This window comes from Myripristis murdjan, chromosome 19 (genome assembly GCF_902150065.1).
Source record: "Myripristis murdjan chromosome 19, fMyrMur1.1, whole genome shotgun sequence".
Lineage (NCBI taxonomy): Eukaryota > Metazoa > Chordata > Actinopteri > Holocentriformes > Holocentridae > Myripristis > Myripristis murdjan.
The window spans coordinates 14,243,936-14,270,791 of record NC_043998.1 but is presented as its reverse complement, the minus strand read 5'-3'; the positions used below and the strand labels follow the sequence as shown (position 1 = coordinate 14,270,791).

The window sequence follows — 26,856 nt, the reverse complement described above, 5'->3', positions numbered from 1 at the left end:
TTGTTGTTAATTTGGGTTGTTGCTAGACAAAACTGTAATTATCTAATTTAAGTTGGAATTGTGTCTTTTTTGTTTCTGTTTTGTGTTTGTAGAATATTTTATTGCAGGTCTAGAGTAAAACAGGCAACCATTTTATCCCTGACATCTATACTACATAACACAGTGGTGAGCTGTTAACAGAATAATCTTTTAACCTTGTTTTCTAAGGTTTTTCAGCATTCTTGAGCCTTGTGCTTAGATTGCTAGGTGTGTTACTTTTACATAGAACCTATTTGTTGAAAATTTGTGCTTGCATTTCATTTTGTCCTGTACACCAGATCGAGCGGCGCATGGAGATGGTGCGGGTGGTGTCCCACAACACACACAAGAGGATGGTCACATGTCTGCAGGGACACATTGGTGCAGATGCAGAGAAGAGACATGTGAGACATCATGCATGTTAAAAATCTTTGCCGGATGTGTCGTTTTTTAAATAAAGCTCCCCAAATAATCAACTGCTACACGTTTTTTAATAACCTTGTTTTTAATAATCACCTCCCCACAGAAGGATCCTTTCTTAAGAAGTAATAAGCATAATGCTGTTTCCCTTTACCAATGACTAAAAAAATATCTGCAGTAGGCCTACATGATTTCTGTTTTGTGTTTTCTACCCCACAACATCCTACTTCAACATCCAACATGCACTACAGTCCGTACCCCGCCTCTATACAGGAAATGGTCAGGTAAAAACACACAAAAAACCTGTTCCCCCTCTCTGGTCCTCACCTTTACTTGCTCCATTTCACATTCAGACATCTGTCAGCTTCATTACTTTTCAGTGGGATTATTACAGTGCATGATTTTGTAGCTTTGGAGTTACTCCTTGTGTTAAAAGTAGGGTGTTGGCCACTCCTGAAAGGTTTTTGACAGCTCACCTCCTTTGAGACTGTGAACCTCTGCTTTGGTAATAAGCTGCAGCACCATCATTTAATCAGCTTCTGACTTCCCTCCTGTGCATCCCAAACATCTGTATCTTTCCTTCCTTGTTGTTGAAATCTCACTTCTGCTTCATCTTCCTAATTTTGTGAATTTATTGTTGAGCCGCTGAATACAAATGGAAAGTCCCAGATGAATTTTCTATTGGCTCGAGCACCTAGTAGTGAAGCTATAGAAATGGGTACTGTTGATGCATCACCATTAGGTTTGTGGCTTTTTAGGAGGCTAATCACTGTCTTCATCTTTCCCTCTTCCACATCCACACACTACAGAAAAAGCTTCCGCTGACTGCGCTGTCCCAGGCCATGGTGGACGGCGGAAACCAGCTAGGAGAAGACTCGCTGATAGGGTGAGTGAGTGATTGACTGGCATGCCAGATGGCCAATCATCCCTCCTCGGCAACGGTTGCTATATGGAGCAGAGGCACCCCAGAGAGTGTGAAATATGAGGCCATGCCTTCAGGACAAGCAGCCTGCCCCTGTTTTATTTTCTGGTGAAGGGGCTTTCTATAGTTTCTAACTTGAGGATCAGATCAGTAACTGACTTGTCAGACGACTGAAACTAAACTGACTGAAGAAAGAGGATGTGTAACCTGAGTTTCTGAATGTTTCTCTTTTTTTATTATTGTGTATCATATTTTCACATCTCTACCAGTCAATAGCAAGGTAATGGCTCTTCTTCCCAGTGGTCACAGAAACCATTAACAATAGTACAAATTTTAATATTTACTGAGTATAAATAATACTTTACTTGTACATCAGATTACATCTGGGCAATAATGAGAAAAAGTACTGGATTATTACAAGTACTACTGTAAACATCTACTAAAGTAAAAAGTTGCTGATTTAAAAGGTACTCAACAGTAAAAGTTCCTGAGTTACTTTTTAGAAACAACAACTTTGTTATATGTGAAAATAAGAAGAAGAGACAGAGATATGTGGATCCGAATGCCTGCTGATGGACTGTACAGTAAAATGGAAGATTTAGTCCATGCTCACATGACTGCACTTTGGTCTTGTGACTGGACCAGAAAGTGACAAATGAAATGAGTAGTGCCCCAAACAACAGCTACCAACTTAACAGCTCCGATTTCACTATGACTGGGAGAACCAGCATCATGGCACACATGAAAGAGGGCCAGACAGATGCAGTTGAGGATCTAGAAAGTGAATGTCTCTGTGTCTCCAAAAAAACTGGCAGCGTTGTGTCTGTCTGGAAATAATGAGGAAGGGGAAGTACGCCAGTCAGACTACTAGTAAATGTGATGCGTGCGTAGCAAATGTCAGCAGTGATGATGAATACGTTGCTGTTTTCTGTTTTTCAAGGCTGAGGTTACAATGCTGAGGAGAAAAGAAGAGAAACTGGCCAGTTGTCTCGATTAATGATTTTAGCCAAACACAGAAGAGCTGTAAGCATGCCACTAGGCTACTGTGAGCTCCTGGCCCAAACTTGCTAGTAATGATGGCATTACATTGTCCTGATTCTGGTGATTGATCAGTAATAGAGGCGGTAATGAGAGCACAGATTGTCTTCCATCTGTGTTTTGTGAATTTTGTCAGGAAGACAATGTGTGATTACACATTGGATGCAGAGGACTTCTCATCCTCATCTAATGCTGTGATATTTACACTCTGCCTGCTTATCTTGTTGTGTGTGTTAACAGGAAGATGATGGAAGTGTGCGGTGAGGCAGAGAACCGTCTGGCGTCGGAGTTGATGCAGCACGAGCTGCAGCTCGAGAAGGATGTTTTGGATCCACTCAACCAGCTAGCAGAGGTCAGAAACCTCACATCTCCTGGGTAAAACAGCAGTTGTGAATGCAAGTTAAATATTGAAAACCACTCTCGGAGCGCTTGGCTTGTTTTAGGGTCCTGACACACTTGCTGTTTGTGTTCTTTGGTCCCAACCATAGCGGAAAAGATTACTTGGTTCCATTTTTATGTCTAGTTCATTTACATTCACACTGACCAGTTACAATCAAACCAGAGCTTATAAAAAAAAAAAAAAAAAAAAAAAACACTTACATGGACTCACAAGTACCTCATTTATTGAACACAACGTTCCACAACAGGGGTTGAAACAAAACCATTCATCGTTTCCCAGCGTTGGCACAGTCATGTCGTCACTCCTAACTAGGGCCACCCTGAATAAGTTTTTTGGGGCTTAGAGGCTTTGGCAGTAATTATTCAATGGTATTTGAAGCTTTGATATGACAGGGTCCTGCAGGCAACATGCAGCCTTCCTCGTACAGGGGTGCACCGTCCTATTCTGGAAGGTGGTCACTATAAGTTTGTCAGGCTATGGTAGAATATATGAGTCATGGTCAGTGAGAGGTCTCTGGAGCAGGAGTCTCCATCAGTCCCATGTAAATTATTTGGAGCTCTTGGTGGTGTTTCTCACCCTGAAGTGCTTTCTTCCCCTCTTCCTCTCAGAGGGAACATGTTCTGGTAAGAACAGACAATATGATGGTAGCTCATATCAACTGTCAGGGTGGTTTGCGTTCCTGTCAGTTGCACACGCTGGCATGTAGACTGATATTATGGAGAAGCAAATGTCTCCTGTCTCTGAGATCGACACCTGTCCTGCTGTCCAGGGGCACGCTGCTATATGGAGGATGCACTCTGCCTCCATCTTTTGTGAGGAGAATGGATATGCAGTGGCCGAGCCATGGTGGATCTGTTTGTGTAAAGAGAAAACTCACAGTGTCCACTGTCAAAAAGAAAAAGGGGAAAAAGTATTTGAATACTGATTGTGCCATTGATTGCCATGGCAGTGATCAAAGCTTTGAAGCATTCGGGCCAGTCCTACTCCTAACTGGCTGCACTATAGTTCACTTGTAACGGGATCAAGACCATTTTTAGTCATCTTGGTGCAGATAGTTGGTGCCACCTGTTTGCATGGCAGTGTTCTCACTTGGTAAATAAATCAATCAGTGCAAAAACAGAATAAATATCCCTTTTACATCCAAAGATCCTCCTGATTGTGTATTTTCTCTGTTTCTCGGCCTGGTTGGAAGCCCCTTTTTGTTCTCACTTTTTTGTGGAAAAGTATTCTCACTTGCAGCATCAGCATAAATAAAGAAGTAAATGCTCCAGAATTTGAATAAACTGCTCCAAATATGCTCTGTGTTAATGGATCCTTGGATTTTAAAGGATTTTTTTAATTTGGAGGCTGGTGCAGGTAGACCTTCTGTTCTACCAGTTTACCATTGACATAGGCTACCAATTAAGAAGAAAGGCATAATTAATTTCTGATAAATGAGCATCTCTTTGTATCTTAGAATAGTCACTCAGGAAGAGCAAATACATGGCCTGTTCTCTTGACTTGATATGTGTATTGGGTCTCATTTTTAGGTGGACATCCCAAACATTTTGAAGCAGAGGAAACAGCTGGCCAAACTGGTGTTGGACTATGATTCTGCCAGAGCGAGGTTTGTCCATGTGCAGCTCACTGCCTCATCATACCTTACCTGTGTGTGTCACATTTTTTATTGCCTGACTGATGATGAATCCTGAGAGGGCTCTTACAGAAGTGATAAACAGAGAAACAGAGAAGTGTTTTTTTTGTTTTGTTTTGTTTTGTTTTGTTTTAAATGAAACTGAAACCAAACTTAAATTCTGATAAATCACTCACTTCTAGCTTCACAATGGTTTGCCCTATTTTGGCAGTGTAGTTTTGTGCCCCAAGGATGTCATCCTAACTTGCTTGTGTCCTTGTCCCTCCAAACACAGATGGTTGCAGGCAACCAAGTCAATAATCTCAGGAACAAACACTCAAGCACTGACAGCCAAGGCTGACCTGCTCAAGGAGGAGGTGGATGAGGCCATGAACAAAGTGGAGCTGTGCAAGGTAACAAGCATGACTGTAGAAGACTCCAACTCAGTGTTTACATTAGATCTCTTTAACCACAAAACTCCATCAGGCACAATCATGGCACAACACATCACATTTTTCTTTTTTCTTTAGTATGCTCAGCTGTGTGGCTCTAGAAAAGGTGGAAAACTATATAGAACTGTATAATAAATTTGTACAATTGGTTCAAATATGGTTAAAATGTATTCTTCATCGTCCCAGAGACAAGGCAGCACATTATGCACTCGGTTATTATTATGATTGGATCACTTGGAGCCCATTGCACAACAATAGGCACAAATTTGTATTCACAGTTTTGACATTCAGCTTGGATAGGATTGTGCACGACTGAAAGAAGGTAATTTGAAAAAATTGAAGCTTTACATTACATAGCTGACCAGCAGTAGTGGCACATGTTTTCATTACCCATTGTCCAAAGTAATTTAAATCACTGGTGAAAGCTTTACTTCTATGGTTCTTGATAAACACCACTTACCAAGGTCATCTATAGCCTTGCTTGACAGAGCAGGGGAAACCGGAAATTGGCCTGGCAAGGATTTTAAATTGTGACATCAAGGACCATGCAGCAACAAGGGTACATCCCTAGATCAGACCCTTGGGTGCTCTTGTCCAGCTTGTTGACGCACGCAAGTGACTAAAAACACCCTGTCAGCTGCGTGCGTGCGTGTGTGTGTGTGTGCGTGTGTGTGTGTGTGTGTGCATGCGCATGTGCGCATTTGTGTGCATCCATTAAGCTGAGTCAGTGGTGTGTGTGTGTGTGTAGTTTGTGTAGTGCTGTGTGATGTGTCAGGTTTTCTGTCCAGGAAGCGCAGAGCCTCGTGTTTCCCGTTGGCCAGCACTCTCCTCCCAGTCCCATAGAGTCCTGCCAACAGCAGGAGGATTTATGACTCAGAGTGTGTTTATGTGCACGGCCCAGAAGCTTAGCTGACCGCTAACACATACCCTTCTGCCACCTGAAATCCCCATTCATTTGATAGATGTCACTGTGTGGTGGATGCAGATGAGAGCCTTATTAGATTATTAATGGTTGACTGCAGCAACACAGCTCGTTCCTCCTGTTTGCCAGTGAGCTAATGAGGCATTTTGCTGCTTTGAAATGGTTGTTGTAACTGTCATTCCCTTTCCAAGTTTATTCCTGTTTGCTTTGCAGGATCAACTTGCTGCAGACATGTACAATTTCTTCTCAAAGGAAGGGGACTATGCCCGCTACTACGTAATGGTGAGTGTAGTGTCACGCTCTGTAAGCTGCAAGTGTGTCTTGCGTGCTATTCCGTGGGAATGTTCACAGCTGCAGATTAACTGGGGAACAGAGAACTGGCCAACCATTTTATTTACTTTGCTGTCTTTTATTGCCTCTCTCTCTCTCTCTCTCTCTCTCTCTCTACCCCCCAACACACACACACACCTACACACACACTCTCTCTCTCTCTCTCTCTCTCTCTCTCTCTCTCTCTCTCTCTCTCTCTCTCTCTCTCTCTCTCTCTGTCACACACACACTCTCCCTCTTGGTTTTGTTCTGTTTCTAGCTCTTAGAAGCTCAAGCTGATTACCACAGAAAATCTCTCACTGTTCTGGAGAATGTCTTGCCAACCATCCAGGCTCAGCAAGGTACAGTACAAGCAAAAGTACCTTTACACACACACACACACACACACACACACATCCATCCTAAAACAGCACAGCACAGTCTGCCCCCTTCCCCTTACCTTTTTACTAAAAGGCAGGATGCAACACGCCACACTAGACCCATAATATTTCCTCCAAAATACACACATCTCAAAACAGAATAGTTCCTTTTTTTCCTCAGTTCTCAGTGACAACTTGCTTGGTTCACATGTTGTTTACTGCCCCCAAAATTTGTACTTTGCCTCCATGAGTCCTGGATGATTCTGGGTGGCTCATAAAGGGTTAACTGGGCCTGGTACAGAAGCTCTTGTCCGTCAATAACAGGCAGAGCTTATTATGTTCCGGGCTTTGACTCATCAGAGGAAAATATTAGCTGCGTCCATGGTGCTGGTTGTGGCATTACAACAGCAGCCAGCTCTATACTTGATCTTTTTTTTCCCCCTCCCAAAACATATTTATCCGGGTAGATGTGACTGAGAACACATGCCCCTTTTCAGGAATACTTTGCCTCACACACATTTCACACCTGGAAGCTGCTGAGTAAAACCACACTCCCCTATGGTTTGACACTGAGCAGCTCTACATGAGTAGCTTGATGTTAAAAGACCATACAGGTCCTATTTTGACTTTTCATCAACACTCATGATTGTATTTGTCTGTCAGAAATATTGGTTGCATAAGTGTATACAGAATGTGCTTTGGTAGCTTAACAGTCAAGGCTAACTTACTCTAATTCAAATCCATTCATGTTCAAAAAACATGAAAAAGTGCTCTGTGAAACATTTGCTGCACATAGGTAATGCCATCTTATGAATGCATACTTGTCTGTACTTTCAGTAAAATTATTGTGAATTCATTACAATGTGCGCACTTGAAAAGAACACATTCAAATTCTGCTTAACAACTTTCTTCAGCTTTGTGGTGACTGCTTGATTGACAGCTTGGTGAATGGCAGTATAGTGGAGCGCAGTGATTGGCTTAAACTTGCACCACAACACGAGGAAACATGTTTGGTACATGTGAACTCGAGCGAGGATTCAGCCCAGCATATGCTATAACTAAGAAGCTAGTTCCAGCTAGGCCACTTGCATTTCACGAGAGTGAACCCAAAAACTTGTTTGTGCTTTGAATACATTTGGATTAAATGAACAAATTTCAAAGTGATTATAATAAAGTAAAACAGTTATTTTGGTGAAGATACACACTAGCCAATTATTCACAAGATGGAAATACCCATGTGTTGCAACTGTAAAGTTTCACTGTTTTTCACATTTTTTGAACATGAATGGGAGTGAACTGAGGTAAGTTAGCCTTGACTTCTAAGCTACCAAAGCAGAGTTTGTCCACACTTATGCAATTGATATTTATGACACATAGGGTTATGACTGTTGATGACAATTAGTTGCAGAGGGAGGAGAATGATCTTTTTCTAGCCAGCCTGAGGATTCCATCCAGTTACCTTTCAATCATAACACAAATCTGTTTTTTTAATCTCGAGGCTACTGCTGCCTCAGTCTGGCTTTGTTGTGGTAACTGCTGAATGCCATGAAGGGGCCACAGATATTTGCCTCAAGCAAATCATTAAGGAATTGTCTTTTGTTTTTGCTGCTTGGCTTTCCACGCCACAGTTATGTATTTGTCTGTTTCACCCACCTAATGTCTCTTCTCCAAGCTCACACTCTACTCCCTTTTTGGTCTGTCTCTGTGGTCGTAAAGTCATGTCTTGTTCTTGGGGCTTGTTTGTCTGCAGTAAACACATGTGGTCCAAACCAGACAAGCCTAGTCTCCCAGCATGTGGCGATGACTCACGTACTCCACACACACCCACTCTTGTCACATCACTCCCACCTGGGCTTTGCATCACACCCCTCTTTAACACACACTCCCATCCCCTCCCTCCCACATAAGCTCACAGACATGCACACATAAACGCAGAAAGAAAGCTGAACAGTCTTGTGGCTCCTGCTGGCTGGAAGCATGTGGTTATTATTTGACGGTACCCTGTAGGGGGAGTGAGGACTGGCCCGAGGGAGAGTTGCTGACCCAGATATCTGCCATCCAGACTAGCTGCAGACTTGTACTGCTCTCTTACTGCATACCAGCTTAATATATCAGTCATACGCGTAACTTGCCTAAGTTAATGCCTCATTACAAGGCTTATTTTAAGTCTCTCCAGATTTGAGATGATGTTAATTAAATTACAATCTGAAAAGATGACCTTTCAGTGCTTGTGCACTCTCTTTGTGTGTGTGTCTCTCTCTGTGTTTACTAATTGCTCCCTCTGTGTCCAGACTCGTGGACAGAGAAGCCAGCGTTTGGCACAGCATTGGATGAGCACCTGAAGAGGAGCAGCAGAGAGATCGCCCTGCCCATAGAGGCTTGCGTCATGATGCTGCTGGAGACTGGCATGAAGGAGGAGGTAACTGTAGAGACTGAGACAGAGAACAAAGGGAGGAGGGAGAAATTTAGGACAAGAGTTTGAAGGGATGAAGTGGCTGGACTGGAGGAGTAAAAGGAAACCGGTTTTATCCAGAGCACCCAGTGTGATGATTTAGTTGTAGCTGTAATGAGAGACTGCTGGGATTTGGGGTCAGAGAAAACATGGTGTTTCAGATTGAAGACCAGTTAACCTGAAGGTGTTAATTTAAACTGTGTCACTTGCTGTTTTTTTTTTTTTTTTTTTTTTTTTTTTTAAGACACTAGTCCTGGGAAAAAAGCCTGCTTAAAACCTGTGTGCTTGGTGCAAGGTGTATGAATAGTAACAAAACCTAGTGACCTATTTAACCTGTAATCTTACAAGCTGCCAAACTGGGAGTACAAATTTCATGCTTTTTTTTTTTTTTTTTTTTTTAATGAACCTCATCATTTCCAAGTATGCAAAAAGTATGCAAGCCTGTTTTAGCAGGACTGTTACTGCATCCATGCATACAAACAAGGATGCACACAAAATGACAAACTACATGAAATTACGTTTCGTCCTTGTCTCTCTGCAATTAGCTTGCCTACCACCAAATAAACAACAATAACCTAAGACAGTAAAGTGTACAGTTGCAGTAAAATCTGCTGCAGAATAAACTGTACATACTGTCATACTGTCAGCCATAAGTGTATACAATCTCATACATGCATACATATGAGCAAGGACGCGCACCAAACAATAAACTACATGAAATTACAGCATACCATTGTTTCTTCACTGTTAACTGTTAGCTATCTTACTGCCAAGTAAACAACAATAGCTCAAGACAGTAAATTGTATCTTATCGATAAACGCTGCCACCCAATAAACTGACATGACATTCTGTCATCCATAACGGAATATATCCCCACAAATCTGAACATACAAGCAAGGATACAGATCAAACAATTACAGTTTAGCTCTCGTGTCCATTTTGCTACATTTCCTGGGATTTACATGCAGGGATAGATGTTTCAACAATGGGGGACATACAGTATTCTAAAAACCAGCTCCCCCTACAACATTTGATAACAGCAAATAAGGTCTTGTTCCAATTTGCTTCACTTAACAGCCTTCGTTGTTCTTTGGTTTGGTTGGGTGCCCTTGCCTCGCCACATAAGCGAACAGTTGCTGATGTAGTTTACTGAAATTCAAGTGGAGCCTTAAGTCCAATTAGTGGCTCCACCGGCCATCAACATAATTGAAACCAAGCTTGAAAGTGTTTGTTCACATGAGCATCCTCAGACTCAATGGGCACAGACGAACAGTAAACAGGGGAAAATCCTGGTTTGATTTCCATAATACAGTTTCCTCCCATCCAGAGACATTGTCAGCCATTATGCTGCAATGACGATTTATGATGTGTTTATGTGGAGTGCCCTCCCCGCAACAAATTTAGAATACAATGGAATCTACTTGTCTCCTGCCCATAAATCAGATGTGTTGTGTATGTGCGTACTTGCATGCGCGTGTGTGTGTTTGTGTGTATGAAGGAGAGCAAGAGAAAGAGTGCAGGTTTTAATTGCACATTGCATTATTTCTCAATTCATTCCCTGTTGAGCCCAGTCAGTGCCATTATGGTGTGAAGATAGGCTTTGTTTTTGTGTGAAAGTTGAAGGGCGAGCTGTGTGTGAGTGGTGGGTGTGTTTGTTTGCCCGTTTATGTGTTTTAAGGTTTCATTATGTACAATGAAGAGGGAGAGTGAGTGAATGCAGTGTATTTGTATGAGAGTCTGTCTGTGAGCGAGTGTTAGAGAAAGTAAGTCTGTGTGTGTGTGTGTGTGTGTGTGTGTGTGTGTGTGTAAATTGAGTTAGTGTGGGAGAACACGGGGTCTTGTGTTGCCTATTCAAATCCTGCATGTGTTTTTATTGTTGTAATTGTTTGCTGGCTACATGCCTGTCTTTCTTTGTGTGCGCGCGCGCACGTGTGTGTGTGTGTGTGTGTGTGTGTGTGTGTGTGTGTGTGTGTGTGTGTGTGTGTGTGTTTCAGGGTCTATTTAGGATTGCTGCAGGGGCTTCCAAACTGAAGAAGCTAAAAGCGGCACTAGACTGTTCCACTTCACAACTGGAGGAGTTCTACTCCGACCCCCACGCTGTTGCCGGTACGTCCTAAACCAGCATCGCTCTCCCATCTTTTCTCATCATGTCTGGGATCTTGTCAGTTCTGACCTAAAATAAAAAACAAGGAAAGATAATATGGAGAAACCATCATATCAAACACAAACACACCTGTGTCGCCATGTGGGTAAATGAACACACGTGTCAAGAAGTTGCTTTGTTACATCCACACGCCTTTAATGAGGGAATGATTATTCATCACTGAGATGAGATGAGAGATGTTCCTAAAGGTAACTGACACTAGGGTTGGGTATTGGCACAGATCTCTTGATACAATATGCATCATGATACATGGGCCACAGTATGATTTGTATCACCCTACACAGCAATACCGTTCAGAACTGATTGAAAATGTATTAACAGAGCTTAAAATACAACAAGTTGTAGAGACCTTTTTCACAGCAGACATTTAGACATTAAGTATCAGGGTAAAGGCAGGCGTTACTAATAGCACAGGGCACTAGAATGCATAATATCAATTGAGAATGAAATGCAAAAGTGGTATATATGTAAAAATACAGTATTACCAAAAATAAAATACTGTGATTTTCAGCTCTATTTTTGTTGCACAGCTACAGTTGTAACAGATTTATAGTTTACGTTCCCATGTCACCTCAGAGTTCACAAGCCACTTTTATTGTTTAATCAGTCACGTAAAGTTTTAGTGTAGCACAGGACTGCAGAGACATACTTGGTTACCTGACAAAGTGTGTAAAAGAGAAATGAGCTTGTCAGTTACAGCCAAATGAGAGGAATGTCCTTCCCTGATGTATAGCTGTTGGGTGCAGAGCAGGAAATGTTTTTTTGCTCTCCAGCTACAGTAGCTAATAGCTTCCAAAACTCCCTGCTGCTTTTGACATTGCACCAGACAGTTTGGCAGGCAATATTTAGAGGTAATATTTTATTCTAAAAGTCAAAGTGGCTGACCATACTTCAGGCATACTTGCCAACTTTGAGAATCCAAAAATGGAGATACCTTATTTTGTCCTTACTTACCTGAATGAAATGAAATGAAAATACAGTATAAAAACTTAATCTCCATCTTTTTATTTCTTGTACAAACTTGTTGTAATTAAGGAAAAATATACAAAGAATACACACTATCGTTTCATGATTTAAGCCCTTCATAATAATAAACATTGAACTGATGGAACTTACAGTGTTACCATGGACATGCTAAATGGGAGCAAATGCTAAACCTGTTTGTTTGTTTACTTATGTACATAAAGAGTCATCTGGCTCTCACAATGGTGTTACCTTCCAGAATCTTAAATATAACACAGTTTTGTCTAAATCAAATCATATATTGGACCAAATGTGAGACTCTCATTCACTCACTGCCAAAACAGAAGCGATCTCCCTAATGCTGTTTTCAGTGAAAACACCAACAATGTAACCATGGATACTGCATTTTTGGTGTATTTTATTGATAAGCTAAAAACGGCTGTAACAGTAAAGAGTTTTTTTGTGTTAATGTTTGACATATATTGCAAAAATGTATAACAAAAAGATTTGAGTTTTGATCAAAGTATTGGAGACAGTGGGGAGAAATGAGACCTTGGGGGAATACCAGGAGAGGACCACGAAAATCTCCTAAGAAAATCAGAAAGATTGGAAAGTAGCCTATGCTTATGAGTAATTGTTTAAATGATTTGGTTTCAGGAGCGCTGAAGTCCTACCTGAGGGAACTTCCTGAACCTCTGATGACCTTCCAGCTTTATGATGAATGGATCCAGGCATCCAGGCAAGGCTCATAACATTATCTACGGGAATCAAAAGCACCAACCTTGGATCAAAAAGAGAGGAGATGAAAGGAGATATTTTTAGTCTATTTAGTCATCTGGAAATTGGACTGGTACTGTGCTCTGCTTTCAAACCGTCTTTTCTTTCTCATTCCAGTGTGTCAGATCCTGACAAGAGACTTCAGGCCCTCTGGGTTGTATGTGATCAGCTACCAAAGAACAACAAAAACAACCTGAGGTTAGCCACTTCTGACCTGTTCTTCCACAAAACAGAAAAAAAAACAGAGTAGCTTGCATTTAAATTGCGGAAAAATCTTCATTCTTCACTTTATTGTGCATGATGGCATATAGCCCATTGAAAATAGTGTCGAAAGCAATGATTCTATTTTGTCTGTTGTATGAAGGTGGATCCAGACCTGTACTCACTGTGTGTGTGCTGTCATACAGGTATCTGGTGAAGTTTCTAGCCAAGCTGGCTCAGGAAAGCGAGGTCAACAAAATGACTCCCAGCAACATTGCCATCGTCCTGGGACCTAACTTGCTGTGGGCCAAGACGGAGGGGTGAGAGGGGATCGGGGGGAAGCAAAGAGAGAGGACGCAGTGATTAGGGAGGAGAGGGACACAATTCACTCGCTAGCTACTACTGCACAGAGCAAAGAAAAAGTAATCATCTTTGAGAGCTGTAATCCCAGTCTAAACAAAGACAAAAAAGCAGTGGATTGGAGTTCTTAAGATGATAGTCTGTTATTTTAGTTTATTTTTTGCCGTCATTATGCTGGAAACCATCTTATTTTCACCCGTGTGTGTGTGTGTGTGTGTACGCCCAGGAGTCTTGCTGAGATGGCTGCAGCTACCTCTGTGCACGTGGTGACCATCATAGAGCCTATCATCCAACATGCAGACTGGTTCTTTCCTGAGGGTAGGTTCCACTACCTGGCTCAGACTGTGACTTTGTAATTTGGAGGTCAACTGCAAGGCTTGATGGCTCTCAGTAACTTGTCAGTCACACACAGACAAAAGAAAGAAAGCTTGCACAATACACGTCAGATTTTTCTATAGATTCAGCTGGCACGGAAGGTCCATCATAGAAAAACGCAGTGTTACAATACTTCTGCCAAAGTGTCTGTACTGTACTGTGTTTATCTTGGGGAGCAATCACACCTACAGTTTGTTTTGTTTGGTCCGAACCATAGTGCCAAAGTATACTTTGTGGCTTTTTTGTGTTTGATTTGTCTGGCTTCTCACTGCTTGTAAAGAAAGGTCACATGAACAGCAGTAAGGATCTGAGTTTGGTTCCCGGCCTGTTCTGTGTGGTATTCTTTCTGTCTGTGTTGATCTGTGATGGACGAGCGACCTGCACAAGATGTTTCCTAGACTGCTTCGACATTATTAACCCCAGTTCATTGTAGGCTCTTCTATCATGAGTTACTCTTGGCTGTCAAATGTACAGCTGAAAGAATTAGTTGATTAATCAATTAGTCGATTCACACAAAATTAATCACTAATAATTCTGGTGATCGATTAATTGTTTCAGTTATTTATCAAGTACAAATACCAAACATTTGCTGGTTATAGCCTCATAAATGCTAAGAATTAACTTCCTTTTCTCTGTTGGATATCATCACAAACTGCAAATGAACAACTTGTGCACACTTAAAAATAGACCCAGTGTAGAACAGAGATAATCCCACACACTGCTTGAACTTTTTCTTCTTCACAAAAGAACTGCAGCTCTTCAGCCAGAGACGAAACAATCACAAACTTGACACAACATCACATCATTTACCACACAAACGGTCAGCTGTTTGAACCCATTGTGGTTAGTTACTGGTTTTAACATTTTTTGGGTTGACAAATTAATTGACAATAAAAATACTTGTTTGTTGCAGCCCTAATCAAATGTCAACATCTGTCGCCTTTACGAACTTCCTAATGAACCACACCACTGTTGACCGCAAGGCCCAGTGGTCAGTAACACCAATCTCCAATGTCCAATCTCAGGAAGAAACTAGGGGTCTCCATCAACAGCCAGGCATCCTGTCCAAGTGTCCTTGAGCAAGACTCACTCATTCTGTGTTGCTCTGGATGACAGCCTTTGCTAAAATACTGTAATTTAGGTCTTATAGTGCAGTTCAACAAAAGGAGGTGCCCACTTGATAACCGTAATGACATACCTGGCCACTCCTTTGCTGTAAGGTCAAGGGATTGGTAAATGTTGCTTTCTCGCTTGTCTGTCAACAGAGGTGGACTTCAATGTCTCTGGCATGTTTGCGATGCCCACACCTCCCTCCAACCACAACAATCATCTAGACTATGACTGTGGGACCATTGAGAGAAAGAGGCCTGGCAGTATGGTGGGACCAGAGAATGATGCGTCACGCAAAGACAGGTAATCAACCTGCTGTCACTCAGTGCTGTCATTTCCTACACTCCTTTGCCCCATTGTTGTTTTTTCTACTTTCACCTCCACTGTTTCCACTACTTTCAAGAATAAGCCTTATAATGGCATGTTATACAGAGATTATTTATATCGGTGGTAGAAATATAGAATTACATCTTCCAGTTATTGCTTTGGAAATAATTTTGCCTAATCCAACCAAATCAACAGTGCATTTGCTTGTCAATTATGTAGTTAATCTATTATCAAATCCTAAGTGGGTACTGTACGTGCGCTGTTTTTTTCTTTTGTGGTCCCTTTCCCTTGCTTGTAGTAAATTTTAGTAAGTATTGAGTAAAAAAGACCCGGTTCTATCTGTTAACACTATTTTGGTGCAACTCTCTCTCTGTGCTAGGGGTTGTGGTGATCCTCTATCAGTGTTTCCTCTGTATTCATTTAGCAGTGGTGCACCACTACAGCCAGAAAATTACCACCACTGCAAGAGACAATCTAAAATGAAAGTATACATTGTAATTTAGTTTTACTGTTACCTAAAACTGAAGTAAATGTAGTTCATATGGTTTAGAAGTAATGATTATATTGTGATTAAAACAGCTTTAACACTAGAACCTCAACTTTAAACATAAGTTAAACCCAAACAGTGACAGATATAGGATAAAACTAGAATTATCTTTAGGAGCACCATGGCTGCATACAAATTACAGAGGAAACACTATCTCTATCCTGGGTTAATCTTTTGGTTTCTGATCACAGCTGTGGTGTTTTTCTTTCTCCTTCACTGTCTCCGTCCCATCCCTCTGTAGCACCCCTAACAAGCACTCGGACCACACCCTTCGTAGAGGCAGTAACACCTTAGGTAGAAAGCAGCACACTTCGCCTGCCTTCCAGCCTCCTTTACCCCCTGTGGAGGCTCCAGGGTCGGGGCACGGGGCTGGGCAGGTCCCCCAAACCACATCCGAGCCCCAGTCCCAGCCCCAAGCCCCACCAGGGGGTTCAGGGCCTGACCCTGCCCAGCAAAGCTTGGCGCAGAGCATGGCTGCTCTCGCAGCCGCTCAGCAGCTTCTAGCCCAGCACACAGAGGAGATCAGGTAAGGGCTGCTTTCCTGCTTGCATGCCAGTCTGCCGCCAGTGGGGGAAAACAGCATGCTCGACAGACAGACAGGAATGATGCTGCATTTGATGGAAGACATGAATTCATATACTGTCTATAATAGTATTGTGGGGGGAGGTCTGCGCCCAATCTGAGAACGGATATGATCAATATGATTGCCTGCTTGAAGCATAGCTGATTATGAATGCACAATTTCACTGGTATCTTGCATACGCCACCTCTTCGCTCGGCCACTTTTGTTCAGCTTGTGGTTCTCTAGCAAAACCACAAGTTTTCATACCACTCTGCCAGTTATAGCTATGCAGACTCGTCTCAGCTCAGCCCACTGACACAGCACAACAATGGCTGCTGTCATTCACTCCCAGGGCTTCTGCTTCCCATGCCTCCTGAAAACGCCGGACTCAGCAGGAAGTTCAGACCAACTGGACTCAACTGCTTTGAAAGGCCTGGACGTTGGTGCCTCCCTTATGTAATGACTGAAGGGTGTCTTTGAGTCAGTGAGTCAAAGGACAGCATTCATAACTGAGGCACTCCAGACAGATAACTATTCAGTCCAGCTTTGTATTGATCCTACACACTGAATCAGCAAGGTGAATTGAGGAGAGACACGCAAATATGATTATTCTTTATATTTCTGAAGTTTCTCGTTACAGCACTTGACATTGGAGATCAAATTTCCCATTTGAGAATGCACTGCATCTGCTTTAATGGCTCTACACTGCAATAAAAGCCCTTTATTTCGTGGATGCTTGTGTCTAATCATTACCCAGCACTTTGAAAAGCTCGTAAAGTTTTATGTTAAAAAGTTTTAACAGACGTTTCTTTTCTACCCAGCAATCCAAAGGTGCGTGATGCTGCTGCTGCCACCACCCAAGCATCAAACCCAACCCCTGTGCTCCAGAGGAATGGGTCTGGAGGCGGAGGGCAAGCTGGAGGGCAGCTGGGAACAGGGACAGCAGCTACTGGATCCATGGGACCCAGTCCTCATATGATGCGCAGAGGTGAGAGAGTCTGCACGTAATCCTGGTACAAATAGATACAACCCCCTCCTAGTTGAAAAGCAGAAATACTACTGGATTTTGTGCTATTCTTCATTGGATATGATCAGTGTTCAATAAATCAGGCCTCAAGTATTCCCTGTTCTGCAAGTTTTTGTTCCATCTTTACTCTTGCACACCTGATCCAGTTAAGAGCTTTATCCTGATTTACATTAGCATGAAAATCTGTAGCTTTTATTTGGATCAGGCGTGCAAGAATAAAAATTGGAACAAAAACTTGCAGCACAAGGGGCATTTGAGGACTTAAATTGGGAAACACTGATACTCTAATACTCTAACTGAATGAAAAATAGCAGATTAGATTAAACTGAAATGATCCCCTTTGGGAAAGTGGGTCATTGCAGCAACAGAGAATAAGAGAATAAAATTAATTGAGAAGATAATACAATTAATTATTGCAACTAAACATAGTTAAACAATACAGTAAATGCAGAAATAATATATCATATATTCACTGACATCTTTAAAAGAGGTAATGGAGTTTCAAGTGTACATTACCTCCTATTCACTTTCTCAGATGAATAAATATACAAAGATGATACCTACAGAAATGTTTCCAGACATGCAAATATATGGTAGTATGGCCCTGAAATTCTCAGATTTATTGAGGCCAATAACGTATATACATTTTTCCAGGGAATGCGAATGTGCTGTGTTAGCTATCACTTTTATGAAATATATAAATAGAAGTAACGTATGAGAATAATGATGAGTCATGTTTTGAGGCACAAATAATGTATAATAATGTATACTCTGATGAAGGTCTCATAGACCGAAAGCTTAGTAAAGTGAAATTTGCACTGACTAAGAGTGTGGATATCCTTATTTCTATTTTAATTTTCTGATCTTCTAGCACCTTACAGACTTAAATGAGCCAGGTGGAGCATTAGTGCTCCAACATTATTGTTTTGTTTTGTTTTTTTTTTTCCCAGTCAGGAAATAGATCCAAAACTGCTACATTTTAGTTATTCAGGATGTAGAGAGTGTCATTTTTTCTGCTTTTGTTTCCTCTCAGCTGGAGTGCTGCAGTGTACTTTTCTGTTGTCTCAGCCTTAAAGCTCTCTCGTTTGCAGTTGGTTCAAAACACAGCTGCCAAGTTCTTAACAGGAAATAAAAAGAGACTACATTACTCAGACTTAAACTTCCCAGCATGTGAAATGTAGAATTGATTTTAAGGTTTTATTGATCATTCACAAATGCATGTGGTTTACCCCTACCTTACATTTGCCAGCTGAAACGTCCATAAACTCAACAGTATGTCCTCAGTGCGGTAAGAGTGGCTCTTCTCTCAGTTGCCAAGGTCAGACTGAGGCCAAAGCGAGACTGGGCTTTTAGAGTTAGTGCAGTTAAACTGTGGAGCAGCTTGCCACTATATATCAAGTTAGACAAGACTTTATCATCTTCAGTCTTTTTTAAAGCCCTACAATGTCTTACATACTCGCCTATTATTGATGTTTCTAAACATTTTGTTGCTCTCACTTTGGTACCAGTCCTACATTGTTTCCTCATGAATGTTAGTACAGTTGTTTTGTTGTTTCTAGATAAATACTTGATGATGAATATAGTTTAGTACAATTATTAGATGTAGTGATAGCAGTAGTAGCTGTAGTTAAGCAATTCCCACTGGTCATGCAATTTCTTAAATATCATTGAACTTGAAGAGGTGTATTCCAGAACATGACTTTGCTAAATTCTCTGTAGAAGTGAGGGAATTTTACAAATGAGTCACTTTACAGGAATCCAACAGAGGGTTTTCTGACTGATTTGAAGAGGTATTCAGACTTGATTCATTGCATTAGATGAGGGTATTGCACTCTACTGTAGTGGATGGAAAGCAGTGTTAATAGTAGGAAATAGTAGGAAACAATGTTAATGATCCAGGAACAAAAAAATCTTAGATTCATGGAAGCCATCCATATTTTTAATGGAAACTCATGGAGAACTATTTTTTGTTATTTTAACAACAAGAAGTATTGACAGAGATTCATTATCCACTTTTCAGGTACCAAGAAGCCGGCTCCTGCCCCTCCCAAACCGACAAACCCTCCTCCCAGCCAGCCCAGTAACTCAACAAACCCCCACCCCTCCTCAGGCTCGTCCCAGTCCCTCAGCCCGACTCCCAGACCCCTTTCCAGCCACTCGCCCACTTCCCCCAACTCTCCCAGCTTGCAGCCATGTGCCACACCTAGACGCCACTCCAGTAACCAGCCCCCAATCCAGGCACCCAACCACCCGCCCCCGCAGCCTCCCACCCAGGTCAGCCCTCCAACCCAGCCCAAATCACTCAACCAACCCACCGGGGAGCAGCAGGGCTCGGACCCCTCACCTCCAGGCACTCCCACCCCACCAGACACCCCTCCACCCTCTGCTACCACCCAGGACGGCGCTGGTGCTGCCCCTCCTCCGTCCCCATCTCCCTTCAATTCTGGTTCCCTTCCCCGACCGCGGCCCGTCCCCAAACCCAGGAACAGGCCCAATATCCCCCCACCGCCTCAGCCACCTGCCCCGGCCAGCGACACCAATGGGATCTGTGCCACTGCTTACAAGATCATGGGTGAGCCTCATTCCTCATATTATGATTACTTTACCTATAGTTTTATATTTACTTCACTGCTGAAGTAATTGTTCAGTATTTTCTCTCTAATAGTCTTGCATTGCAATACCTTCACAGGTTAAAGAGGCACTTGTGAGAGGTTTGTTGTTGAAGCTTGCATTTACAGTTGCTGCACTTTTTTGTTTTGCCTTTTGAAATCTCATTTATCACCGTAGCCATTTTCTGTTGCCTGCCGTCTGCCATCAGGGCACCGTTGGCTATCATTTGTCACAAGTCATTCACCTCCAGTCCCAGTTCTCATCAGTTAACACATTCAGGGTTTGCAACTGACTGTGGTTCTTATAAATGGAAAATATAAATTTTAAATTTCAATTCAGTTCAGTTCAATTTCATGATTTTGTATTGCGCAAAATCATAACAGAAGTTATCTCAGGCAGCTTTGCAGAGACCCAACAATTTTGGTCAATTCCATGAAGCAAAATCCCCCCATGATCAAGCATTTAGTGACAACTGTGAGGAAAAAAACCCTTTTAACATGGAAGAAACCTTGAGCAGAGCCGGATCTGGGTTGCCTCACCCAGTTGGTGACTGCTGCCCCAGACTGAACACATCTCTAGAACTAGACATTTTCAAACCCTGAAGTATCCATGGAAAGATTTACTCATTTAGGATCCATGAAAATATTTTAGTGAGGATTCTAAAATGTGAAGCATCATATGTTGCGTGTCTTCTTGCCCGTGCAGTTAATATTTTGAGTTTCAACCTTGGTGGCCCAGGATCATGCATGTTTACCTCTCACATTGATGTTATTACTTCAGAGGTCTTGTGTCTGTTATGTCCTAATGCAGCAGCTGAACATGATGTATGTTCAGAGTGAATACCACAGCCTGCATGCCCAAAGCAACCAGATCACATGATTCATTCTCTGCCTCGCCTTGAATCAATTATCACTCTGTTTAGTTGTTTTTAGTTTAATCTGAAGTGGGGTTGTAATGTTTAGTCTCCTAAGCAACATGGTTACTTTCATTTATTTTTTTCTATGAAAATATACATTCAGATTTTGATGTACGCAGAAACATATGGATGCAGTTCAATGAGTGATTACTCTGTCAAGCTAAGATTTGAAACATAAATTGGGGGATATAGAGTGTCATATTTCCTGAACTTTCCTGATTGAAACAGCACTTTCTGAGTATTGACAGAGTAATACATTTCTTTTTGATCCCATGATAGAGCCAGTTTGTTAAATTATAAATGATTTTGCAACCCCACCTTCATATTAAATCACCTTCTCTGGATTAAATTGATTGTATCCCATCTTTACCACCATTGCTTCTTGCACCTAACTTGCAGTTTGATTGCAGTCTGTGGCCAAACACCCCCACCTGCTGTTACACACACTTCACTATGAAGCAAATGCTGTTTCACTGCTGAACCCCCCCCCCCCCCCCCCCCCCCCCCTGCTATTTGAGCCATGGAAAATATTACACTGCTGCACTGGCTGGCATAATTGAAGGCAGTTTTAAATGTTTTCATCCTTCAGGATGAAATTGTTCAAGTTTGTGTTTTTGACTGTTGTTCATGTAAAGATGCTGGCATAGTCTGTGGGTCTCTTTAGGATATTTCTTTTATGTTTCATGTTAATGCTTGTTTTCATGGGAAACATGTTTGCCATAGCTTGCTAACACCAAACAGGTGTCCAAGTTAAAGCATCTTGTCTCGATTACAAAACAGAGTATTGTCCAGTCTGAGTATATACAGTTGAAACCAGAAGTTTACATACACTGCATAAAAAGACACATAACCTTTTTTTTCTCACTGTCTGACCTTAAATCAGACTAAACTTTTCCTGTTTTAGGTCAGTTAGGATTACCAAAATTATTTCTATTTGCTAAATGACAGAATAATGAGAGACAGAATTTTTTAGAGAATTTTTTATTACTTTCTTCAAAGTCACAAGTTTACATACACTTAGATTACTATGCCCTTAAACAATTTGGAAAAGCCCAGATGATGATGTCATGGTTTTGGAAGCTTTTGATAGGGTAACTGACAACATGTGAGTTAATTGGAGGCACACCTGTGGATGTATTTTAAGGCACACCTCAAACACACTGCTTCCTTGTATGCCATCATGGGAAAATCAAAAGAAATCAGCCAAGATATCAGGAAGAGAATTGTGGACCTCCACAAGTCTGGTTCATCCTTGGGTACAATTTCCAGATGCCTGAAGGTGCCACGTTCATCTGTTCAAACAATTATACGCAAGTATAAACAACATGGGAATGTCCAGCCATCATACCGCTCAGAAAGGAGACGGGTTCTGTGTCCCAGAGATGAAAGTGTTTTGGTGTGAAATGTGCGTATCAACCCCAGAACAAAAGCGAAAGATCTTGTGAAGATGCTGGCTGAAGCTGGTAAGAAAGTGTCATTATCCACAGTGAAACGAGTCCTGTACCGACATGGGCTGAAAGGCCACTCGGCGAGGAAAAAGCCATTACTCCAAAAGCAACATAAAAAAGCCAGATTACAGTTTGCACATGCACACAGGGACAAAGACCTTAATTTTTGGAGACATATCCTCTGGTCTGATGAAACTAAAATTGAACTGTTTGGCCATAATGACCATTGTTACATTTGGAGGAAAAAGGGGGAAGCTTGCAAGTCTGAGAACACCATCCCAACTGTGAAGTAGGGGGGTGGCAGCATCATGTTGTGGGGGTGTTTTGCTGCAGGAGGGACTGGTGCACTTCACAAAATAGATGGCATCATGAGGAAAGAACATTATGTGGAAATATTGAAGCAACATCTCAAGACATCAGCCAGGAAGTTAAAGCTTGGGCACAAATGGGTCTTCCAAATGGACAATGACCCTAAGCATACTGCCAAATTGGTTACAAAGTGGCTTAAGGACAACAAAGTCAATGTTTTGGAGTGGCCATCACAAAGCCCTGATCTCAATCCCATAGAAAATTTGTGGGCAGAGCTGAAAAGGCGTGTGCGAGCAAGGCGGCCTACAAACCTGACTCAGTTACACCAGTTCTGTCAGGAGGAATGGGCCAAAATTCCAGCAAACTATTGTGAGAAGCTTGTGGAAGGATACCCAAGACGTTTGACCCAAGTCATACAGTTTAAAGGCAATGCTACCAAATACTAAGTAAATGTATGTAAACTTGTGACTTTGAAGAAAGTAATAAAAAAAATCTCTAAAAAATTCTGTCTCCCATTATTCTGTCATTTAGCAAATAGAAATAATTTTGGTAATCCTAACTGACCTAAAACAGGAAAAGTTTAGTCTGATTTAAGGTCAGACAGTGAGAAAAAAAAGGTTATGTGTCTTTTTATGCAGTGTATGTAAACTTCTGGTTTCAACTGTATGTATTTTGTGTGTAGCTTGAATAATATTTTAGGTCATTTAAAGCTTATTTATAAACATGTTTTTTGTGGAAGACTGTTCTGTTTTGTTAAAGCTGCACCAGGCGTGTTGGTGGCTCCAAATGCCAGGGAAAGGTAACAGAAATCCTGTAATGAGATGTCAGTGAACTTCACACAGGCTGGTCTGTGAAGTTTAGTCCCAAAAGATACCAAATAGACAAATAAGGCAAAGATGAAGATGAAGATGAAGACAGTTTGCATTTTGCCTTAAATTGTCACCTCCTGTGGGTGGAAAAGTGACCACACCCAAATCATTTGGGCAATTAGGGCCAGTGTACATCTTCTGAATGGAGGAGGTGCTATTTTGTTGCTGTCCCATTTCAGGATTTAGGCCATTCAGGTGTATTTTTATGCAGACGTCTTCCCTGGTGCAGCTTTCAACAAATGTTTATCCTCATTATTTGCTCTTTGCAGTCTGCGTGATGTGACTGTTCTCTCCTGCGTCTCGTGTTTCCTCTCCAGACCCGGCGATGTCCTTCAAAGGGTTGAGCCGAGCCCTGGTACCTGAGCTCGCTGTAGACCAGCAGCCGGCCCCGGCCGCCTCCTCCCTGCCTCCTCCCAAAGACTCTGACCTGGACTCTGAGAGCACTGTGCTATAAGGAGGAGAGGAGGACCACCCCAGACCACCCCCACACCTCCTCCTCCTCCTCCTCTCATCCATTCTCCTCCTCTGTCATCCCAGCCCACCTCTGCAGCCCTTCTCACACAGATAAATCTCTGCTGGTATGTTCTCCACTTGTACTTGAGGGTTTCACGTGACATGATGCACCCTCTGGCGGCCATATTGGAGGCCCTCAGCTCTTGGGAAACAGTGGCTGAGACAACTGATTTCTGAACTCACAGATTGTTCACCTCAACAAAATCAAATAGTCACGGTTACTTTCTGTGCTGTGTGGAAGCTGATCATTTCACTACTGACACATCTGATACATTTAGTTTAGATAATGTCCACTTCCTAGCTAACAAACCATAGCATCTGGTCAGTTGATTGACTACATACAAAGTTAGATACTAATCACCGTCTTGTTGTAAACACTTCAAATTTGCACACAACTGATGTATCTAGTAAAGTTAGCAGTAGGCACATGTTGCTTTGCTAAATTAGCCTGCTGGCTAACAAAGTTAAATACCAACAGGTTGGCTCAGCTGACTCCTCTTTAATTACAATGCATTGGAGTAGACATTTGGATTAAAGACCTTCCTGTATCACAGCAACCCAAATTTAAAAAAAAGCCACTGCCATATCAGCCCGCTCACTTTAACTTAAAACATTACTGCATTAAGTCAAGTGTTAAATATTTAGCCGTTATGTATGCACAGTCAGTTCTCCACTGGACCTCCATGATGGCGCCAGATGTGGCTGCTGGATTTGGGATGCAGCTGCAGAGCCGCTATACTGTAACATAAGCTCTCCATGCAGATCACGCTCCAAACAGTCAATTAAAAACACAAACCGAGGACCCGAGCCTCGTGTAGCACCGGCACAAAGCCACGAAAAAACTGTGTTCATGATGCACAGCAGTAAAGAGCTCAGAGCGTTTCACACATTCTTCACCTGGGAAGTTCCACCTGAATGGACTGTGTTCGGGGGGAGTTGCTAAACTGGGGACTGATGAGACTTGTTTGGTATTTGGTGTGAGGTGTTTTGTATTTTCTTGATGTTGAAAATGGCCTTAGAACAAGAAATAAAGAAGAGGTATTCTTTACAGCACAGGGGAGGGGAAAATGGTAGCGGTTGAAGTTGAGTAGAAACCAAAACTGTTGCTCAAAGTGTAGCTGGTGACTGCAGGTTTCCAGTCGTCTCAAACACTTGATGTACCTTTTTAGCCTTTTTTTTTTTGTATGGAAACCCATCCTTTGCTCACTCTTGTATTTATTTACGAAAAAGAAAAAAAAAGAACACACACACATTCCCTGTGGCTTGATGTAATTATGCAGTCTTCTACATGTAATTCATGCCTTACCGGTTCCCTCCAGAACCACATGAAGAGCTCCAGCAGTGTATATTTACTGTATGGAGGACACACTTCACTCCTGAAGCTACAGTATTTCCAAGAAGATAACGTCTTGGCAACAGAAATATTTCAGGGATGTAAAGAGGCAGATTGACCCTCTGTGGTGGAGCTCTCATTTGGTTCTGGGGATATGGATTTGGATAAGATGGCTTTGAGTTTCACAAGCAGAAGTAGCAGGGCTGTATCTCCCAGCCTGAAGGCCATCAGTATTTTGCCTTTTCTATTTTTGTCCATCTATCTTATTGTTTACTCTGGTGTTGCTGGGGCATTACAGTACATGTGACACGTTCTGTGTAAGTGAATGTAGGAAAAAGGCCGATTTCAAAGCGCTTACAACCTCTTCATCCTCAACACTGAGTCACACAAGCAGGTGATGTTGCACCTGAACGCAGCCCAACCTCGAGTGATTTTGTAGTGGACAGGTTTCCTTGCAGGAGAGGATTTTTTTTTCTTTAATCTTTCCCACTGAGCTGGGTTTACACGGCGCTGTAAAAGCTCAGTAGTGATGTGGTGTTAGATTTTGCCAGGTTGAAAAAAAAAAGAAACTTTTGTTGTATTTTCTGTGTAAAGCTTTGCTTTTGGCCTTGAATAAAATTGAGAGTTTGGTTCGCAGAGAACTGACCCAACATGGTACCAGTGGGGAAAGTCGTCTTGGATGCTGCAGTTGCCCTGAAAACATGTTCATAGTGTTTTTCAGAGACAATCATGCATTAAAAATCCCCCGTTTCTCTCTTTGCTCCTGTACCTCGCTGCCTTATCCCTGTGCATCAAGAGACCTGGGTTTGTCAAGGCTCTCCGAGACAAACAAATGCCATTAAACTAGAAATGATAATGCTGCATTTTTAAGCTCCATAGTTTTGTATGTATGCTGTCTGGTGAGCTTAAACGTGAAATTAAAAAAACAAAAAACAAACAAACAAAAAAAAAACATGTAATATGAATGCTTGGTTATACCCCCTTTCCAAAGAAAATAAAGTATATGAAATATTGACTGAGTCATTGCTTCTACTTTTGTGCAAGGGCTCTAACATTACATCAAAACACTGAGCATTTTTTTTTTTTTTTTTTTAAGCCAGTCGCCAATATTGTATCACATTTACAACACGAATTTTCCCATTATCATACTAAAATATATATAAATTCTCAATGTTTTCATCCACTTGACAGGGCAAAATCCCTATAAAAGCTTATTCATCCATCTACCATTCTCTGTGAATGGCTGGTATAAATGAACATGGGTTTGAGTCATTTTCTGCAATATATTGAGTGTTTTAAAGAGATTTTTAAAATTGTTTTGCACATTGCTAAGGTCATAATCATGTCACGTAATCTTGTTATCAAACCAGGTGTCACTCCAGCATCTGATTTCATAAAGTCCTTCAGAGAGAATGAGATGTGTCATGTTGGTTGAGAGGCTTCATTTTGAGCTCCCATTGTGATTTACCACTTTCATTTTGTATTTCTCCTGCCCACATGAACCAATCAGCACATAAAA

The 26,856-nt window shown here is 41.7% G+C and overlaps 1 protein-coding gene across 2 annotated transcripts in view; it reads left to right on the top strand.

Moving 5' to 3' along the window:
• arhgap17a (Rho GTPase activating protein 17a) overlaps positions 1-26,352 on the top strand; it is a 41,845-nt gene extending 15,493 nt beyond the window's left edge. The window contains exons 3-21 of one of the 2 annotated variants that reach the window (XM_030077127.1): positions 318-422; positions 690-722; positions 1,248-1,324; positions 2,639-2,750; positions 4,328-4,404; positions 4,706-4,823; positions 5,998-6,066; positions 6,374-6,455; positions 8,765-8,892; positions 10,921-11,032; positions 12,711-12,792; positions 12,948-13,028; positions 13,238-13,351; positions 13,618-13,709; positions 15,032-15,179; positions 15,992-16,276; positions 17,134-17,300; positions 19,360-19,911; positions 23,809-26,352. In XM_030077127.1, coding sequence (XP_029932987.1) covers positions 318-422; positions 690-722; positions 1,248-1,324; positions 2,639-2,750; positions 4,328-4,404; positions 4,706-4,823; positions 5,998-6,066; positions 6,374-6,455; positions 8,765-8,892; positions 10,921-11,032; positions 12,711-12,792; positions 12,948-13,028; positions 13,238-13,351; positions 13,618-13,709; positions 15,032-15,179; positions 15,992-16,276; positions 17,134-17,300; positions 19,360-19,911; positions 23,809-23,945 — 2,571 coding nt within the window. In that variant the 3' untranslated portion in view covers positions 23,946-26,352. The remainder of the gene's footprint in view (positions 1-317; positions 423-689; positions 723-1,247; positions 1,325-2,638; positions 2,751-4,327; positions 4,405-4,705; positions 4,824-5,997; positions 6,067-6,373; positions 6,456-8,764; positions 8,893-10,920; positions 11,033-12,710; positions 12,793-12,947; positions 13,029-13,237; positions 13,352-13,617; positions 13,710-15,031; positions 15,180-15,991; positions 16,277-17,133; positions 17,301-19,359; positions 19,912-23,808) is intronic. The other variant, XM_030077128.1, reaches the window with a different exon arrangement.
• Positions 26,353-26,856: the final 504 nt, after the last annotated feature.